This window comes from Psittacula echo (genome assembly GCF_963264785.1).
Source record: "Psittacula echo genome assembly, chromosome: 6".
Classification (NCBI taxonomy): Eukaryota; Metazoa; Chordata; class Aves; order Psittaciformes; family Psittacidae; genus Psittacula; species Psittacula echo.
Window position 1 is genome coordinate 57,692,564 of NC_137743.1, and position 22,199 is coordinate 57,714,762.

The following is a 22,199-nucleotide window of genomic DNA, read 5'->3' on the forward strand; positions in this document are numbered from 1 at the left end:
ATGCCGGAAGATACCCTGGCTGGCGTGCTATTCCTCATTCCTACAACAGTCCTTTCACGGAAAGAAACCTCCGATTCCTGCTAACGGCACTGCCAGTATCTAATTAATGTCAGAGACCCATCTGCACCGGTCGCTGATGTGCTCTGTCTACCGAGCAGGCTTTGTTGTCATCAATAGCGAAAACAATGCAGAATTTTTTAGCAAGAATTTCTAACCAATTTTATTTTAGGGAAACCATTAGAAAAGCCTGCATTAGAAATCGCTGCAAATAGCAATGACTATTTCATTTTCTTTCCACTGCGATACTAAAGAGACTTAAGAACCTAGGTGCATGGGAACAGCAGGAATAATACTAATAATAATAAAAAAAGGACAAAACCGTATCAGGAATTTACTCCTTTTGTAATATATTTTCAGGGAAATCCTGTGGAGGGTCACATTTTCATCTAACTGAATGAATGACAGATGCGTGTAAAGAAAAGACATCAAGAAAAATACAAGGTTTTAGACAAAATACATATCTGTGTTCCTGTCGCCAAATTACCAAAAAGAACAGAAATCTTTAAAAAAGACAAGGTATTTGCCATGATTTATGCCAGATTTTTTTTTTCCACTCCACTGAATATGGAACACGTCGCCAGACTGTAAGTCCCTCCCTGGGCAGAAGCCATGTCACCTCCTGGCAGGCAGGCTGAGTGCAACCAACAGCACAGCATAGCACGAGTACCCAGCAAACAGCTACACACACCGAACCCACCAGGGCTGACCCCGGGCTCCCCCAGCCCTCTGTGCCTGCGAAACCACACTCGCGGACCTGGCCCTACAGTGGCTGAAGGGAACTGTCTTAGTTCTGGTCTTCCCCATCCAAAGGTACTCAATCCAGTTAAAAGACTTCTGATAATTTTAATGAGTTTTGCATCAAAGAGCTGGGCAAACTATAGCTTTCAGTGTCACCACACAGTTATCATGTTAACAGTCAAAATGGGTAAAAACTAGGGATGTTGCCATAGCTGAATGATTTTTAACTCCAGCACCGTCAGGAATGAACTGGTTTCATTGAGAACAAGTGACAGAGGGAATCTTCCCAACACACTGGCAGAGGAAAATCACCTGCACTCAACACAAATCGTCTGCTTTTGAGAGCAGCCCTCATGTAAACAGCATGATACTATTGTGGTTATCGCTAAACACTAAAGTGCAATCAATTAGACATTTTCAAGAACTGGGTGTTCCAAACATGAGAATGACACCTGTCTTTTCGGAGGTGTCAGTTACTGTATTTTAAAAACGAGCATAGACAGAGAAAAGCCTGTGAAGGTCAGGGTTTGCCTTAGTCAGCATATATCCCTTACATTCTATTTGCCTAGTCTTTATCAGGATTTTAAAAAATATCAGCTGGCACTTTTTAATAATAATAATAATATAAAAAAAATCACATAGCAAAACCCTAAACTGCTTTATCTAGTAAATATATCAGAGAGGAAAAAATGTAGAATAACACTTACATGTACCTATCAGAAACAAAACAAAACAAAAGACAAAAGTATGGTGGTTGTGTTGCTGCATATTTTTCTGATTGCAATCGCACTGACTCTCTAATCAATACAGAAGCCCTATTTTCGCATCTGTGCAAGGTGCTGTACACACAATAAAAGACAATCTTTATCCTACACCTTTTACCAAGCATGTGAAGAGTATACATTTGAAAAGAAGTTAAACTGCCATTTACTATTATTTTCAGAGATCGTGTCCCTCATGCTCTCCTATCACGAGAATTGACTACAAACATGTCGCCTAAAATTAAATACAGATTTTTCACATGAAAATATTACAGGCTCAATTATTAACAGCTAACGATTACACATTATCAGTTTTTAACTAGGGAGTACTAATAATTTGCATTTAGCTTCAATATTCTTTCGAGGTTTTCTTCCACCTCCTCCTCATAGTAAGTATGTGCATTAAAACTAGTCTCTGGTTTCACTTGGAGGGTAAGATGGGCAAATAAGTCTTGGGACAGTACTTTGGAGCAATTAGCTTTGTCTTCACAATGCTTAGAGCATCAGCATACTGTTTGGAACAAATCCTGAGGTGTTTTTTTTTTTCTTTAAGAAAGGGCACTTCTGCAGAAACAATTTTTGATGCTGAACTTTTCCCTTATTTTTTCTTGATGGTGGATATTAACATTTCTTGACAGAAAGGAAGACAGAAGAAAAAGAGAGGCTGCTCTTGCGGAATCAGGAGTAACAGGTTGCTTTACTGGGTATATTCTCTTATATTAGGATTTACCATCTGTTCAGTCCCTCATTATATTTATTTCACAACTTCACAAACAGAAAGATGAAAGGGCTTTGAAACAATCTTATCTTTCACCTAAAGGGTTTGAATTCTTTCACAAAGATTGTTCCTGTATGCCACAGCTACATGCAGTAACGAAGTGATCCCTGACTTCAAACTGATGTATAAAATGCACACAACGTGCTTGTTTTCAAAGGTGGTATATGCTTGCACCTGACCTTTCCCTTTAACCATTTCTCTCATCCAGACTCTTTTAAATTGACTATCACTGTTGGTCAAAACTGCCTATGATGGCAAAATTGAAAAGGCAGCAACCTTTTCAGAGACTCTGTCACTGTTTCTGCTGGTGTGTTATAGCCAGATCACTTCTGATCCTTAACAAACAATGTAAGAACCAATCCTAACCACCCATAAATTCAGACAGAGAACTGCCATTCTTTCCAAGAGCTCCTACCAATGTTGAAAGTTCAGCTCTTAGTAAAGTTCAAATAGAAACAAAAAAGGCACAAAAACAAACACTAAAAATAAGCACCTTTGTAACACAAGTCTAATGAATAAAAGGTATTTATGGCAATTGCCTGAACATAAAACAATAATGATAATACATAAAGCACCTTCCATAATATTGAATTACTACTTAATTTGATCTACTGTTTAATTTTCTCAAAACCTCCGGCACTCAGTAATTTTGTGATAAAATAATTTTATCTTCATATTTTTCATCAATCTTGACTGCCCTATACAGACATTGGTACCCTTTGGTCACTAACTGCAAGACAGCTGGCAATTAATACAGAAGACCAAAATTTGGAGCTACAGAGAAGACAATAAAAACCTGATGAATGTTCATGACACTGTACCAAACTGCAACTAACAGCTGTTTATTTTCAGGTGGTTTTGCTGACACAGTAAGTTTTACTACAAGTTATGCAAGAAATGATAAGCCTCCTAGGGCTTGCCTAAACTGAACTAGGGTGCAATTCCCACTGGGACTGATGGAAACTGTACCCATTTCAACCAAGATTCAATTTGATCCACATGTAAAGGTCCACCACTTAATGCAATAAAGCGTTAAGCAGGAACTCGATCAAAGCAAAGGAAGGCGTATAATGACAATAATCACATATTTATGTAACAGCATTTGCCGAAGACCTTAAATTCATTTAAAAGTAAAAAAAAAACCCAGCCACCTTGAGTAGTATCTGTTATTACAGACATATCAGTTTGGAAAACTGCAACAAAAGGAAGTTAACGTTACTCCCTGGAAGCTAGAAAGCATGACATTTCACTCCTATGCAGAAGGGTCAGCCTAAAGACTACTGGCTTTCCTTAAGTCCCCCATAAATCCTTTAAGTAGGACTTCAATTATAAGTTATACAGAATTAGGGAGGTGGATAGGGCTCACACTGGACCTTGAGTACAGGAGTGAAACTTACCTACATGAATCAATAAAAAAGTCTAAAAATAAAATAAAATAAATCAATGAATCTCACATGCAAGTTTGAGCTGACTATTATTATACTTTAAAAAAGAAAGATAAGACTGAGGGATTTTTATTTGAGAATCCAGTGCTCATGCTGTTCCATAAAGCACAAGAGTTTGCAGTCCAACCAACCACCCTACATGAGGTAATAGTTATTTAGCTGAAATTTTGTTCTATATGCAACACTTGATCATCCTGTTAATGAAAAACTAAATTTAGAAAGAAATCAGCACAATACAGCCCCTACTCCATCATGCATGCACATCCCTGTATGGCATATATTCTGTTCTCTAGAAGTGCATTTGACCAATAGTATCATTTGCAAAGCCCTCCTTGATCTGTTTTCTTCAGTTTTCTCCCACAACTCCAATTAACTTTTTAAAAATAAAAGGCTGTCCCTAAAAATAGGCCAGGCCTGAATTCCCTCCAGTGTATGTGCCCATAGTTTCTTAAATATGAATCCTTAGATTCAGATTCTTGTCATACATTCTTGAGTCAGAATTTATTTTAAATAGCTGAGCCCTGTTTCAACTTTGAGACTAAGCAGCTGTGATTCTATAGCACCAGGTATATTGCGATTCTAGTCCTTGACTAGAGTTCTGGGTAATTCTGTTGCTAGTGAAAGCAACAGCAGAAAAAGCTCGGTCTGAAAGTACTCAAAATAGTCCTGTGACAGGGGAAGTTTTGGGTTTTTTTTTGTCTAGTGATATTCAGCAACTGACATATATCCTATATTCCCTCTGTTAAGCTACATAAGGTTCTTGAATATGCTCTTGGTAGATTTAATTTAGTATCTAATTCTTTCACAAAACTTGAAGTATCTGGTTACATTAATTTCTTGTTTGTTTGAATTCATACAAAACCCTTGTGTATTAGAGATAAGATACTGTGAACTTTAATACTAAGCTTTTGACCCAAATGTAATTTAATGCAAATACAAATGTTGTTTCATCAACAGCTTTATCACTGGGATTGTACTTCATGGCATTCCATATTTATTTTTTTTTAATTCAAACAATCAGAAAACTCTATTCTTCACCCTATACTTCACTACTGCCTTACAGACTGATTATAAAACATCCATGAAAATAAACAGTTCCAGTCGGAAAAAGAAGTTGGAGAGAGTCACGAGGTGTCTCATTCTAATGTACCACTCCAGAGATTTTGAGTAGTCATAGTTATGGCTAAATTACAGACAAGACAACAGCACACACTGAAGTAGTGATGCAGGTATTTCAAATCCCTGAGAGGCTGCTGCGGATATTATAGGTATGAAGTTATGCCACAGGAATTATGTTTCTAAAGGGGCATCTCATATGTAAACAGCAGTGATTTAGAACTGACTCTCAGCATCTTGCTCAGTAAAGGATTTCAAAGGCAATACTCAAGAGAAACTTACAGGGACTGTTTGATACTGCACAGGATATTCTACTATTATGTAGAATATAGGGTAAGCCAGTATTGCCAGAAATGCTGGTGTTTATGTTGAGCAGAAGAAAGTGTTTATTTTTTGATATGTAACAGAATTTCAATGAAAAACTGCCATGAAAGAAGAGTTGTGCCTATCTTATCTAAGTAATGTAGCACACAGCCCCTGTGAGACATAACAGTGCTTTCATCCTTACTTTATATACTCTAGGGGAACAGAGGCTAAAAGGTCAGATGAGAATCAGGCATCTAAAAACTACAAAACTACACCTAAGAGAGCGTATACTCTGCACCACACTTTCTCTCCAGACTGGCCGCTAATTTCACCTTGGCTTCTGCAAAGCTTCTCCCAGGTGTAAAAACAAGTTATTTTAGAACAGAAGGTGGTAGGGGTTTGTGTTTGTTCTTTTGTTTGTTTGAGGTTTTGTGTGTGTGTTTACCATTGACCAACTGAAAATGTGGCAATCCAGGTACTTTAAAAAGCCACTGATAGTGTATTATGCTACAAAAAAGAACTTCATTCTCAAGGGCTATAATAAAAGGCCTAGTGTTTGAGTGATTTCCCCATGAATACAACAAAAATAAGGAGAAAAACAAGCAACCCAAAAGAAGTGGTTTCCAGACATGCACATTTGTATAGTGGACTTCATGTACATGGACAGATACAAAGATGTCCCCCAGCTCCATTCTAACAGAAAAGTTCATTACTTATGCTACCATGGAAGCTATGTACAAGGATTTCAGCCTTATCCATGCTCTTACAATCCTTTACTAACAAAAGTGCTCTACACTAAAAACAATTTATACTGTTTGTGATTTCTTTAATGTAATGCTAAGTGAAAGAAAGCTTTGAGAAAAACCCTCCCAGAAACATACAGCATGAAATGAATGTTTAGTCCTGTCTACGCTTATTTTTCACTTTTTGCCTTCATCTAGACTCTGCAGACAAGAAATACAAATACTGCTCCTCCACGTAATTTGGTAAAGGCTTCACATCTTCAGCTTCTTCTACTGTCCTTTAATGCTCACATTTTCTCTAAATAAACAGAAGTACTTTGTGATCCTCACCTGATAAAAGGTGGCATAGGACATTCTCCCATGTATGGCTATGCCCACTATATAATTGGTTTGCATACATTTCCAATGGCATTTGGAAAATAGAACATCGGTAAAATGCTTTCAACCTCAAGAAAAGCCAGTTGTATTTAAATAAATAGTAGGAAAATGGCTTGGGAGAGACATGTTGTAGAATTTTATCTCTAGGGCACAACACGAAGTTTGAAAGCATGCCCACTTGATCTGAGCACAGATTTGAAGATGGAATCATCACTTCACTATGCATCAGGCAATAGCAAAGTCAAAACCCGAGTTTATTTTGTACTTGCTCTAATTACAGATCCCCTGTTGTCTGTAGTGCTGTTCAGTGCACAAAGCATCAATGGTAACAAGCATTTCACATCTGTCATGCAGTACATCTGCACACACTGCCACTCCTACAGACTGGGCTGAGACTCACCTATGAGAGAGGGTGGGTTTCATGGAGCTCATAGAGTTCATGGGGGGTTGCATGGGTAGCTTCCCTGGAGGATCGTTCTGCCGGCTTTTCTGGTGGCGAAGCAGCAAGAGCCGTCCCAGCTCCTCACACCACGACGAAAGCAGTGCTGTGTAAACAGAACAAAATAACAGTAAGTGCACAACCCAAGAACCGGCACAGCCAAGTGCAGATGCATGCTACTGTGACAGGAGTCTCAATCCCAACAGACAAGCCCCAGGAGTGAAGAGCTTGTCCACGATCGACCACTCATATTATTATCCTATCAAATTGAGTCTGTAATTGCCCTACACTATCATTATAATGTTTTTACACAAGTTACAAACATTCTACACAGCCCAGGAGGGAGAACTTGTCTGAGCTGAGCAGCACAGAGATGAAGAAAGGATGAGGCACAAAGACACAGGATAGCTGTTGTGAGTAAAAAAAGACATGGAAGAATTTGTTTCATGCTAATAGAAACATAACAAAAATATACAGAAGACATCATTCACAGAGGGGAGCAAAGAACAACAACATCTCTTTTCTGTTCAGCTATTTTTGTGCAAAAGATTAATTGGAGAGACATGAAGAGAAACCCATGTGAAAGAATCCATTTCCAAACCTGCTATCAGCCACCAGTCTTGAACAGATAAACAGGAAAATACAGCCACACTGATGTATGAAAAAAAGTTAGCACTTAAATCTATATTTGACCCAGCACAACCCCTAAATGTGTATTTCCATTATGTGCCTAATATTCTAGTCAATGAGGGCAATTCTGTGCTTACAGGAAAATCACGCTTATGAACTATGAAGATGCAGAGATTTCCTACAGGGACAAAAAGCTTCCAACTCCAGCTGAAGGGATTAAAGGGGTCATTATCTCTGAAAATGTGGCCTCTCCCTTATGCAACCACACTCAGAAAAGACAAGCACAGCTCCAGAAAGTGACTGCAGCTGAAATCCGGCTCCCATGAGTGCGCCCATCCAAGACACCCCACTGGAGCCTCCAGTAACACCCAACTGAGCCTCAAAGCTGCATGTTTAATTCCAGCATCAGCAGTGGCTCTGGTAAAAAATCACCAAGGTACAATGCAGTGAAGAGTTTCACCAGAACAAAGTGCAGACTAATTGCAAAATTCTGCAGTTGAAGAAACATTCTCAAGTGGCAGCGCTTGGCGTTTTTCCTTCTTCAAAGTATGCTTTACAAAGCCCTCCGAACAATAAAATGCTTCATATTTAATTTTTAACTAAGTGCTTTCCTGAGGTGTTACGAACTGAACACAAATCAACAGACTGCAGAAGTAGGTGAGAATCAGAACACTACTCAAAACCCAAGCTGTCACAGCGGTTCAGAGTAGGAGAGCTATACATGTAATTTTAGGCTTCCTGGTTTAAAAGAGACAAATGCAGAATTCCCTAAAATTGTGGCTTTTATTTTCATTTCTTATTTTTCTAGTGGTTGTTTTTTTTTTACCAAATAACACAATCATAAGGAGTAGCAAACTACCATTTCAGGGTACACCACCTTCTTTTTTCAGTAGCTATTGTCCGGTACCATAAAAATATTGGAACAAATACAAACAGACTAATTGTAAAATCATATAGGAGGGAGGGGAGAGAGAGGAAGACCTGTTTTGCCAAGAGCACCCACAAATATGATTTTTCAGTACCAGAAACAACTGAAATTACTCAAGTTTAATGGCCACACAGGAAAAGTATTTAAAGCCCGAGCCATTCCTGTGAATAAATCGCACATTTGGACAAAGGAGACGTAGTAATTTCATTGCATTTATCAAGCAGAAGGTCAAGAGCGGTGTTTAGGGAGGCATTTTAGAGCTCTGCTGTGATAAAAAGGGGACACTGCTTCTTTATGTAACTAAATATGGTCACTCGGAAATTGTCAGCCTCACATGTAGCTACAGAGAGCATTCCCCCGAGCAATGTGAAATGTTCCAGCAACGAGTGTCAGTCTAGGCTGCTTCTCTATTAGCCAAGGAATCTGTCAACAAGCATTTGATCAAATTATACTCACCTTTTATCCCTGGCATATCACTACTAATATGCCAGTGACAAAGGCGCCCTCCCCCTTTCCAGCCACCTGGAGACAAAAATCCCTGCCTTGCAGGGCTTCTTCCTGCACACCACTTGAGCTCTGAGAAACAGGAACAAAGTGTTCTGCTGAACGCTAAATGCAGCCGTTGCAGAGTAATAGTGGATGCTGAGCACTTCCACAGCAAAGTGTAATTACTACAGCATCAAATGGAAATCGTCCATCTTAAATAAGGCTTTGATGGGAGGAGGGAGCTGCTCCTTCTGCACACCTATGTGCACTTGACAAACAAGATAAAAAGCAAAAAACCCAATGGTTCTGAGGACAAGAACCAGCAAACAAAAGACAAACCTGCTTGGAAAAAAACTGGAGTAACTCCAGGAAAAGGAGTAAGCAAGAGGTGAAGATAAGGTAAGATCTTAATGAGTTATTATTATTACCAATATCCAATACACACATTTATAAAGGTGAAATGTAAACCACTAAAGAACAAAGAGGTTCTCAAGATAAGCTGGACAGTGTCATTCTCCAATTTATCTAGACAGGAATCATGTTTTTAGAAACTAAGAGACTGCAGGTATTAAACGTAGCAAATTTACTCATCCCTATCACAGCACTCATTATGGAGAGGTTTAACCTTTCCTCCCTCAGGACATTTCAACTCATACACCATGTATAATAATTGCTCTCTTTCCTGCATCAGTGTTTGTGCATGGAATGAAAACAAGAGCTGCCTGTAGTCACCTTAGGAGTAACCAGTCCCCCTCTATCCTGTTCAGCAGGAGCAAGAACCGTCTAAAGGAGTCTGCTCTCCTCTGCTAGAAACGCAGGGGCAGCCTCCATTCCCCCCTGTCCCAGCTACCTCCACTGCTCTGCTCTCCGCTTGGTAAGATGAATATATACCCCACACACATCTGGTACAGCTGGCTTCTGGAGAACATCACTTCCTGGGCTATTCAAGCACGATGAAACAAACTCAAAATGAATTTACAGATTACACTATTCATCTTTAGTGTACTTAGTTACTGCTTTTTATGCTGACAGTATTAGGCGTATCTCAACTCATTGACACTCAAAGCACGAGAATTTCAGTATCATATTATAATGAACAGATAAAGCAGCAAGCACAAAGGACAGCTACAGATGGTGCCAACAGTCAGTCTCTCCCTCTCATAGCACAGCCAAGCAGCTGCTTTTTCTTCCCCCTCCGCCCCTCCTCCTTGTACAACAGGAGCACAGATTTTGCAGATGGACCATCCACACCGTCTCTCACAGCCTCTTGCTGCGGCAGTTTAATGATCAGATTTAAATCGTATTCCTGTGCTGCACTGCTACAATGTCCCTTGCATGTAATGATGTGGCTTTCCTGCTTAAGTTGAAGTTAACTGTTGCAATGGGGGGAAAGGCAAAACCCCTAAATGTACACCCCCGCACACACCTCCATACGCAGCCCAGGTGTAAAACACAACCTGGTTAATAAACCAGAACTGACATTTTCAACCCTTGTTCAGTCACGGAGGGCTCTACCAGCTCATGCCAAAAGATGCATAATAATGGCAATCAAATGACGTGCTGACAGTTTGAGTGTATTCATACATTTATTTGGCTTAAAGGGACACACTCTGGGATGATTGGTGCAATATTTGACCTACTTTTCTCCATTTGCAAAACCTGTATCATTCTTAATGGGACTGCATTTTACTTTGAGCATTGATGTATTTTCATAGAAATAAATCAATACTGATTTGCTAATGACAACTGTGTTAAGAAACCAACGTAGAAATGAGCAGCCTTGGTTTTCACATTTGCGAAATAGAGAAAACCAGAAAGATTTAAAAATAAGAAAAATTTCAATTATGAGTCGCCCAAGGGGTTTGCCTAAGGAAATGAGAGAAAAAACACATTCAGCGATACTCAGCTTGCTGCTACCCAGTCCCATTTTTGTTTTTCCTTTCCCTGAAGAGCAGCAGACGTTGCAGGAGTGTGTCTCAGCACAGAATGTGACCGACCTCTCCTGAAAATACTCATAAATACTCCCACACACCCGGAGTTGGCCACACTTTATGTCCTTCTGAATGCTTCCTGCAGTTTTAAACACTTTCATTGAAAAAAATCATGAGACATCGCAATGTATCCAACACTGGGATCCTGAGGACAAGGAGAGGGAAGACGACTGTAAGGCAAAGATTTTTTTTTTCTCCCCTCAGCCTGAGTCACATTTCAAGCATTTTTCTGCAACCGCAGAGCTAAGCCTTGTTTGAAAGAGAAAGGAAGCAATTGTTATTTAATCCCCTGCCTCTAGGAGCCAGGTCTTTAAGAACATGCCAAATATCACAAGATTTGCGACACAATTACTAGGACTGGCCGCATCCCATGGTACTGTTCTTTTCATGTGAGGGCCCTTCTGTGCTGAAAACCTGCCAGGCAGTATGGAAACAAAAGCTTCCGCTGCCTGCTCTGTAGCACTTTCCCATCCCTCAGAGCCATGTGTGCCTATCACCCACCAGTAGCACCAGGCATTTCCGTGAGGAAAACCAAGGAGCTCGAGCTGGGGGAAGCCATGGATTACATCCAGGCTGCCCACGCCACTTCTTACTTCTTCTTGGTGACAAATGATGCTGGCGTACTTGCAACAATTACGTGTTGGGTGCTGATGACGCAGCTCAAAGAATAGTTTATAGCCATGGCATTGAATATTGGTACAGCCAGTTACAATCCCTTTTGGGTCAGGGAACAGAAAGGGGAAGGAAAACAGGCTCAGCGATCAATGCTACCCCATAGATTCACTAATGCATTTCATTAGCTGCATCCACACCAGCTCAGATAGCTGCAATCCTGTAACTGACTGATTTAACTCAACGCTGTGCAAAGTGCCATAGTAAGCATCTCTGAGTGAATGAGCCAGTCGGCTCCCTAGAAAGCAAAATACAGAGAAGCACAGTGCTAATCTATTTACCTATTATGATACCCTAGTATTAGTTACAGCTTATCACCTCAGTAAATCGCTGCCTCTTGTTAGGGAACATGCTTAAAGGTGCAGCAAACTGTTATTTACAGGCAGACACTATATTTACAGCCACAAAGACAGGTAAGGAGGGGATAGGACAACAACTCAGTAATTTCAATGCCTTCTGCTTCCCGGGAGACTGCTGGAGGAGCACAATAGGATTACCGCTTCCTTGCTGCAGTTAAGCTGCAGTAGATAGTTCAATAGGCAGACTGGCAGACCCGTATTTCTTACTCACTGCAATGAAAATATTAGGAAAAAAGGAGGAGTTTGATTTGGAAAGCTATCTGTTCAGCACCGTCTCGCTAGTTTGGTTTTCTGTCTCGGAAGGAAACGCATTTGGCTGAAAAGATATTTACAGCATAAGTAAGAAAAATACAACATTTTTTTGCAGGTCATAACCATTAATTTTACATTGCTCTTAGAAACAAATCTGTATTTTTTACATGCAGAATTACAGTTAAGTGGAATACAGAACTACCGAGGGCTTTCTATCCTCTTCTGTATAGACTGCAATCTAAATTCAGTTTTTATAAATTATCCAGTGAAATAATTTGGTGGGATAGCAAGGGAAGCAGCAGAGAAGGAGGGGAGTGGAAATTACTATTGTCTTGATTATTTAAGAATGATAGTCTTTTCACACAGGAAAATGGAGACTATATACTGTTTGTAAAAATATATAAAAAATGTTAACTACCTGATGATCAGTGTGCTGTAGTGTTAGAAAAATCATTTCAATTGCATTAAAAGGATGGAATCTTTGTCCACAATTTGGAAAGCAGTAAATCAGATGTTTTCCTCATGTTTTAAAAGCCATTTTGCTTTTAAGGAGCTGGGGAATGGAGAGAGAGGAGAAATTGTTCATCCCAAACTATTTCAAGGATTGATTTTCCTGTTGCTCTACTTCTCACACATTCCAGGAGAGCCTGGCAATGGCTGGCTAATCTGTCGGATAGTCAGTCAGCGCAGGAAAACAAGGCCACAATGGAAATAGGATGTACCTATCCATCAGGAGAAATTCAGAGTATGCATGTTTGCCCCTCCTCTTCAGTTCTTTCAATGTACCGCTACGTGTCCTAACCCTGCGACAGACAAGCCCTACCCCTGTCATTACACAAGCTTTTGCTGTGTATCTGCCTCAATGTGGAGAGCACAAAAGGAGTGTATATAATGCCAATTACAAAGCAGAAGTAGTCATTTCTCAGCAGTCTGGCTGTTCGACATGGACTCACAGCAGTTCCCAAGGAGCCCACCCCTCCTTCCAGGTCTATCTCTCTGGCTGCCAGCAGATGCCCACTGCACATGCAGGCGCCCATGGCACAGAGCCCGTGCTTGCTCCCAGGTGTTTATTCCCAACTCATACCAGGAGGCTTACACCCCAGCTGGCTGCTTTTTTGGAGCAGCTGAGGATTGTGCTTGCTGTTCTCCATCATGGAAAATCAGTGATATGAGCTTAAAGAGTCCAAGGAAGTTGGATTAAACAAACTGATTTTATCTGGAATTAGAAGTACCAACACAAGCGAGGAGTACCACTGCCAAATACACACAGGTTTAGAAGGTGCTAGTCCCAGTGACTGCACAGCAAACCACATGAAACTGAATTCCCCAGCAGAGCAAAGGCAGCGGCTGGCTCAACCCCTGCTTTAGGAGGCACAAACTGCCCACTAATTGCAAAAGGAACACGAAGTCAACAGCCACAGTTCAACACTGTGAAACAGTATGGTACATGTTTCTACCACTAATATCCAAATAATGCCCTTTATTACCAATGCCTCCTTCATTACTATAGCTAGAGCTGTGTCCTGCAGAAATACCCAGCTTTGCTCTGGTAGGATCTATCATGCAGTTATATATTATCATTAAAAAAACAAACACTACATAGGTTTGTAGCAAAATAGATAACATGGGGAATGCCTAATTAAATGAAATGTAATATAAAATTACTTAACAGAGGTTTTATTCAATAAACCCCTTACTGCAAACGTGAAAGTTATCTAGCATGTGCTTTCAAGGATGCTGCATAAGAGTGACACCAAGCAGAAGTCTGGTCTTGCATATGGGTCCAGCTTGTCTTGGCATATCTTCAGCTCTTCACAAATACTTCTCAAAACACATATATGTTGGCTTCCCCAAAAGCTCTTGCCAATTAAAATATTATATGCTGGAGACACACATTTGAATACTGCTATCCTTACCCCATGACTTCAGTGGAACTGGGATTCTCCAATTTCCTTCTACACTTGCCAAAACTTGGCAGAGCATCTTACCAGCTTCACTACATTAACTTTGAAGTAATACATTACAAAACATAGCAACAATGGCTCAATTTGGCAAGCACAAAACACTCTGCATGGATCCAGATAAAATACGTAAGCACCTCATTTAGGCTTAGTTGTAACCATGTTGCTACATCTGAAAACATGCCCCATTATAAAGACAAAGCCGGTTAAAGGCCACCAGCAAGGCAATCTTTGATACAGCTTTCCAAAGGAAATGCACTCCAATAGCATTAGATTGCTTGCTTTCTTACTCATCCAATTGTCGGTTTCACTGCTTAGAATACAGACAACAGTGTCTTTCATTACTGCTGTATGCATTTATTTCGTAATGCCAGTTCCAGTCATCAACAGACTTTACACATAATGCAGGCATCTGAAAAACGGAAGCGACTCACTTTAACCCATCTTAGCTAGATTCAAAGTGGTGACCTCTAGGTGAGAGGATCAGTTTCACTTTATCCATCCTGAGCCCTCCAATTACTACTGTAAACAACTCCTGAGCTAAAGCTACCACTAACACCTGAAAGAGCTAGGAAAAATACTAGAGGCGTGTAACCAGAGGTTGAATACAGGGAATCCATGCACAATCAGTACGACGACAAAAGTCTGGAAAAGGGAAAACCTAGAAGCTATTTCCCAAAAGACTAAAGGAATAACTTCAGAATTGAAGGCCCAGTTTCCTACTGGTGAAAACTAACCCAAAATATTCAAAAGGACCAAAAGGAATGTAAAAAACAAAAACAAAAACAAAAACAAACAACAACAACAGAAAAAACCCAACCAAAATGGATTTGTCAAGAACAAATCATGCCATTACTTCTGTACTGTCTGTACACTAACAGACAAGAGACTTTGAGTACAGATTTGTTTGATTTTAGTGAGGCTTCAGTGATGCATTACATGACCTTCTTACAAATAAAAAAGGGAAGTAAGGTCTAGCTGAATGTAACACAAAACGGCTGGAAACTTAAGCTTACAGAACTATTAAACCAATGGTCAGTAATAGAAACAAGCATTATTGACTGGGTTTTTGAGGAGTTTGTGCTGGGTCTGAAACTACTGAATGCTTCATTTATGGACAACCATGACACAGATGGATAAACGGCTAGAACATGTTCTGGGTCAATTTACAGATAGCACAAGCTGGAACAAAGCATCAGTTCACTGCAGAATTGGTGTTGAAATCATCTTGAAAAGCTGAAGAAGTGGTCCGAAACTACATCCAAGAAGGACAAGTACAAAGTACGATACAATGCAGCTTCCCAACAACAGGGTGAGAATCCCCTTCAAAGGCAGGAATTCTGAGAAGCGGAGCTGAGGGCAGTAGCTGTGCAGAGGCTGAGCTGTGCCACACTCCTGCAGCAAACTCAACTGTCCTCCTCGGGTACAAGTTTGAAAGATGCACAGTTCTCCTTTCTCTCTACCCCACCACAATGTACAGTCACAGAAGGGAAGAAAAGTTATCAAAATCATTATGAGAAACCCCGCCAATATAATCTGCACTAAAAGATTGCATGGAGTGGTGGTATGCTTTGGTGGTGTTGGCTTGGTTTCTTTTAGAAGAGCAAAGTATGACAGCAATATTTACCAAGTAACAAAGCATCACCCATATCCTCAGCAGAAATGCCAAAATATAACATACAAAGGGACAGAAAAAACACAGGTTAGGTATCAGAAGCATCCTAATGCTACTAAATACCCTAAGGGGAAAGTTGATGAATTTTCCATGAATGGAGATGCTGAGGCACGGTCAGATAAATGTCCAGAGAACAGTACTAGGCATTCCTCAGGCAAGGGGTATGGCACATATCCCACTGAAGTCTTTTACAATTAAATGACCCTATGATTGTGAACATAGGAATTTCAATCAATCAGCTTGCATCAGAAAAATATTCAAATCTCGCTTGTCTTTATAATTATGCTAAATAGAAAAGTAAAAAATACTGAACATCTCAGTTACAGAGTGGGGAGCTCCTCCAGAGACTGCTGAAGTGGCCGTCCAGCTACATGGCTTGCTGGCTACATTTTACAGATGAAAGAAACCGAGAGCAGGTGATGTGCTGAAGGTCACACCATTTGTGACACAACGAGTCCCAGAACAGAGAGGATCATACACCTTCCTCTCTTTGCAAGGAAAAACCACAACCACCACATCAAGGGCTTACTGCTCTGCGCCCACAGTCTCTGTGCCTGCCATGGAACATTTTCAAACAACTGTAAAACATCTGGAGAGGCTTTCAAGGAGAGGAAAAAAATATTACAAAAACCACACAACCAAAATTTATAGCAGAAACGTGTTTCCAAAGTTAACATTGCACAGCCAGAACTTCTGAGAAGGACCAAAAGCTATTTTAGGAACTTTGGTTCTGCAGTCCTACTCTTTGCTTTAATTTCACATTATTTTACCTTTTTATGGGAAAAGAATGTTTTACCAGGTGTCCTCAGGAATTTTTATTTTTGTACAATTAGTGTAATACAGGCATTGCCAACTTCTCCTGAAGTGGTGAAGGAAAAAAATGTTCACTTTCAAAGTTGGGGGCTGCAGGACAATTTTTCATGCTATATAAACTTTGTACTTGAACAGAACCAAGATGAAAGCACTGTGACCCCTACCTTTGCATCGTTTTTCATTCTGAAAGAACAATTACAGCTACATATAAAATAACCTCTATGTGCTGAACATGAAGACAATTAAGGACATCAGCAAAGAGAAACTCAGCCTACAGGAGTGTTTAACTTATTTCTGTTCCAACAATACAGAGCAGACAGATGTGTGTATGGCACTGCACTTTCAAGGCAGTGATGTTTCCCATCTCACTGCCCAGCTGATGTGCCAGTTTTCTAACAAAGTCATTACTTCTCTTTTCCCTGCTGTTCCCCACCAACCCCACAAACCCTACTAGCAACCTGCTCTGCTCCTCTGGTACCAATCACCTTTTCTTGGGAACTACCTAATTAATTAACATTCAATTAACAGACCAAAGTTAAATGCCAAATAATTGTTCCCAAGCTGCACCCGGAAACTTGGCAACTAATGTGAACAAAAGAAAGAATTTAGTACCCTGAAAGTTGTTTTCTTCTAGCTCTGTGTTTAATAAAACACAGTTATATTAAAGAGGCATTCAGTGAGCCATGGATGCTCTTGTTAAAGCATTCTGATACCTTTAAGATACAAAGTGAACTGTGTTTATTTTATTGCCAATAAAGCAAAACTAGCAATCATCTATGCTCTGTTACAATAATGCCACATGGAAAACTCAAATTGGTGTAAAATAAAACATCTAAATAACCCTACCCTGATCTTCAGATTTTTTTGACTGTGTTTTCATGATACAAAGTGTTCAGCAGCAATATTGCTGTCTGTGCCCATGCCCTGCTGTGGCTTGTAAGTGCTCCCAGCCATGCTGAAGCATCTCTTCGCATGACCATACTGTGAACCTGACCACGGATCTGACCTGACTGTGGTTTTTTTTCTCTTCTTCCTCCGACATTTATTTGGTTTGGTTTTGTGTTTTTCCCCCAGCTAGATGAATTCCTCACTGCAGCTCTGAGTCTGGCCCCAGCACCAAGGCTACAGCACTGCAGAGGCAGAAATCAGGCAGCTGTTTCTCTGTACAGGCAGTACCCAAATACATGGCTCCAGTGCACACATATATGCCTCAGTTCAATTAGCTGAGCTAAAAGCACACAGAGGTTCTGAACAAGAGACTGCTTCATTTAAAAACCCAAGTACGAACATTAGCTTTAGACAGATCAGAAATTGCTGATTCCTTGTCTTCAGGGAAATGTTCATGGTTTTACATAGGTAGAAATAGGTTATCCATGAAAAAGGGGAGAAGTAAACAAAAAAATGAACATGGCTAATAGTTTTTTACATGCATCTAGGGAAGAAGCCAGTAGAAATCACAGCCCACACTGATTTCTCAATACCTTTCTTTTCTCTGGTTGAAAATGAAAAAGAAATTTGGAAGAGGGAAAGGGTTATTTGTGACTTATCCTATGGACATTTACAGAAGAGCAGCCTGCCTACATTCTCACAGAGGGCCCCTGCCCCTGCCCCCGCCCCCCCCCCCCCCCCCCTCAAGTGCTATCGTTTCAGGACTGGAGTGGTATAAGATAATGCCATCACTGCTCTTGCCATCTATAAATAACAACTGCATTCAGATCCAGCCGAGTCACGTGGAAAAGCTGGCCAGCACTATGTACATGTGTGTGAGCATGCATTTGGAAACCCAAATAATTCTAATAATCTTGCATGAAATCAGCTTTAGCTTTCCAAATTTAGCTCTACTCCATGCACTCTCTGTGGCTCACGGAGGACTGCCATCATTTTTTTCCAACACTGTTCTTCCCTTGTAAGCTGCTGACTAGGGCATTAGCAGGGCATTGTGCAAAACTGTATCATGTGCTACAGCGCAGACAGGCTGCTCCGAGAGGCAGACAAGAATCAATTGCTCCAGCAGCTCTGCTAACCCTCCCTCCCCTCTCGTTGACATCTTATCTCAGCCACTGAAAAGGCGCATGGGCCGGAGCAAGGCAGCCGTGGGGAGCAGTGGGCGGGTGAGAAAGCGAGACAGACAGCACAGCATGGATGCCACACGCCGGAGCAGTTTCCCGATCCTGCGCTGAACTGCAGCATGAGCTTCCCAGCCTTCTGTGAACGTCTCAGACGGAGCACTGGGATGGCAGAGAAAATAATACACTCCTAATGACACATGAAACCAGGCTTTAGCACCAGCTCTCTACAGCAGATCTGCTGGAGCAGTGCAAAAGGATGATTAAAAAAAAGTAAAACCTATAATTTGGATGTTTAAACGATCTCACAGCATTAGTAACAAACACGAACAGGAAACCATTTCAGATGAGTTGTATGCGACTCCTCAGGGCATTTTCTGGGAAAATGACTAGAATACAACCTGACATGACCAATAAAGCTTACCAAAAATGTTGCTTATCTGAGACTATAATACCCACAACACATCATCAGGAGTAAGGTTTTCATCTTTTGAAGCTAAAACTGAAGAAAGCATATACTGAGGAGGAGAGAAGAAAGGAGGAGGGAGGGCAGTGAGGAACTCAAAGGATTTCTCAAGACTTCAAGCCCTGTTATTTCTGCAGAGCTTTTCACAGGGACAACGTTTCTATTTCACAGCCTGTAGAAAAGCAGCAGCTTATACCAGCACTGAGCAAGCATCCTATTTAAATAGCAACTGCATCTATTTTATGTTCCAAGAACATCTGGAAAAGAAGAATCAAAATGGACATCAGAACACCAAATGTTACTGTAAAACACACAGTAAGACGCTATCCAAGCAGATGGTAAATAAAATTCTCCATTCTTGGTCAGAACCATTTTGGATTAGCTCCTGCTCCTACTGAAGTTGATGGAGAATCTCATAAACAATTTTAGTGGCTGGAAGGCTGAATCTCTTATATTTGTTCAACCTCTAACAATCCGATCCTTTCCTTTTAAAATACACCATTTTAAGTGTACACTACAAAGCGTAACTTCTCTATACATTAACAAGTACTTTCATTTTAGTCAAGCAGATGATAATTTTAGCAATGTCAACTACGGGATTTCCTGGGAAAGTGGCTAGAACAGAGGGTCAAAATCAACAGAAAAGAGAGCAAAAGATAAGATAACATGTTAAAGAAAGATAAGGCTTCTGAAAGGTTAGAGAGATGCATTTATTGCCTATAGACAATGCCTGGCTATTTACTGCCTAGGGACTATATAAATGGCCTTTCACAAACACTAAGAACTGGCTCCTTCCATAAGGAACTTGAAAGAAATGCAATAAAAGTTCAAAACCAAGATGGCATGGGCAAAAATTTCTCAGGGAAATTAACACAGGAATGTTTTCTGGAAGGAGCTGGTTACTTGAAGGGCTTGAAAGGAGTTTGCAGCCAAGTAATAGGAAATTTTCTCTAAGGGGAATAGACTGAAGTAATTTTGAAAACATGAGGGTGGAGGAAGAGACAAGGAGAACCCTCAAGAGCAACAGAAACCCAGGGAACAAGGACAGAGGGAACAAGGACCAGACCTGAGGGCACTGGCTGACTGTTTAATGAGAAGGGAGAATGGGTAATCGCATGGGTGCCAACAAGGTGTGATTCCCTCCCTCCCTCCCTCCCTCCCTCCCACCCCTGCCCCCCACTTTTGGTCCTGCATTTTACTTTGACAAGTTTTTACTACATTTTCTTCCTGTTTAGAGCCCATCATAAAGCTTCCTCATGGAAGAAAGCCCCCCCACAAAACAAATTGTCCAAATTTGGTCAAAGTCAAATAATATATGTATGCAATACCCCACCTAATCTTGTCTATTGCAATATAAATCAATTTGCATTAGCAACCTGCACTTTGGTGCTATAAAACCTAGAAATGACAGCATTTTGAGATTTCATGGTTTGGATAATTTCATTGATGTTGGAGAAAGAGGTGTTCACTGGAATTGCTCCTGCTACATGCACACACATAATCCCTCTACCTCTTTATTAGTACAACCCTTTTGAAAGAAAATAACTGACTATTGGGAATGTCTTGTTTGTTCTCTCGTGAATTTTGTGTTGATTGTTAAGATCAATTCAGGATACCAGCTCCAGTTCCAAAAGCTGTCAAGAAGGGGGAAAAAAAAAAGGGGGGGTGTAAAAAGAGAAAGCGGGAGGGAAGGCAGGCACTGCAGCTTGACTGTGGTGTTGGCCAAAAAAATGGCAAAACCCCCATTTTTTAACTTCCTACACAACACAGTTGTTCTCCCTCTGTCTTCTGAGTCATCTCTATTCATGTTACTAAGAAAGCCCCACAGAGCTTCCCACTAGGGAAGAACAAGATGTATTTTCGAAAAAACTGTTAGCTGATTCCAGCTGCTGCAGAGCCTTTATTTTCAGAAATGATAAAAGAAGCAGGAAAAACACTGTGAATTTCAGGTACCAGATACTTTAATTCATGAACCAGGGATACTTGATATGGAAAGGTAACAGCAGAAATTGTCTGACTGTCTAGAAAGATACTCTTGAAGGATGGTACCGTGTTTCCTTATACCTTTATACAGGTATAAGGAATTATTACAGACATAAGGTCATAAATGTTATTGAAATTTCCATCATGATTATGAAAATCCTACATATTAACACTAATACACAAAAATTTAAAGGTAATAAAGTGAAAGAATAGGGTGAATATTTCCAAATTGCTAAATGCCTCAGCTTTGGGGAAGCACGATTCAATTCCAAAAATATGCTCATCTTAATTATAACTGTCTGTAACAAGTATTTTGTAGTGGTATCCTAAACCAGATGTTTTTCAAATACAGAGTTGAGCACTGTCATGTGATCAGGACCATGCCGTCTAAAAGAAACGCATGTAAACAAAGCACTTTTTTTATCTGCAAGAGGCTGATAAACACTAGCTAATCCTCACCTAATCCTGCGAGGAGAACATCATCCTGGCTTCACAAAGAGGGAGGCTAAGGTAACGAACTAATCCTTTGGGGAAAATACCCAGGTTAGAATGCTGAAGAGACTAGTTATTGTATAAAGGTTCAGAGAAATCACATCTAGTTATTGCCAGCAAAAGAGATTCTGAGTCTACTGACTGGTAGGTCTAAATGAAATTTTCTGTCTGTTCTGATACATTTCTTCTGCCAAGACTATCCCCACTCCCTGAGGGACCTTTCAGGTAACTGTTGACAAAAAGATCAGGAAGGGGAGAATGGGTTTGGACATCAACATAGAAACAGGATTTTCACATCTATAGAGCAGGGTCTTGAAAGGAGAGAGGAACTGCTCTGGAGGAGGATAATGCCAGTCATTAAGGACATAAATTCACAGTCATCCATAGCATCCTGAAGAGGAGAGGATCAATGCACTCTACATCAGATGTGGGATTAGAGCTCAGAGGCTCTTTTCCTAGCCTGGATGCAGACCACTAGACCATGCTAATCTGACAGTAGGAGTTTCACAAGGCAACTGGAAAAAAAGCACAGATTCATGTGGCAGAAAATAAAACACAGATTCTAAAACCTCTTTGCAAATTTTTGCCCAAGGAAATGTGCCACTGAATTTAGAATAAATAATAACAAAGTGGCAAAGGCTAAAAATCTTCCTTTTTAAGT

At 40.4% G+C, this 22,199-nt stretch overlaps 1 protein-coding gene across 1 annotated transcript in view; it reads right to left on the minus strand.

Annotated features, from left to right (window-relative positions):
* The window catches only part of ZMIZ1 (zinc finger MIZ-type containing 1), a gene marked incomplete at its 3' end in the record, with an annotated part of 221,336 nt that overhangs the window by 40,840 nt on the left and 158,297 nt on the right, over positions 1-22,199 (minus strand). The window contains 1 exon segment of the mRNA XM_080622186.1: positions 6,726-6,870. Within this exon segment, the coding sequence (XP_080478312.1) occupies positions 6,726-6,870 (145 nt within the window).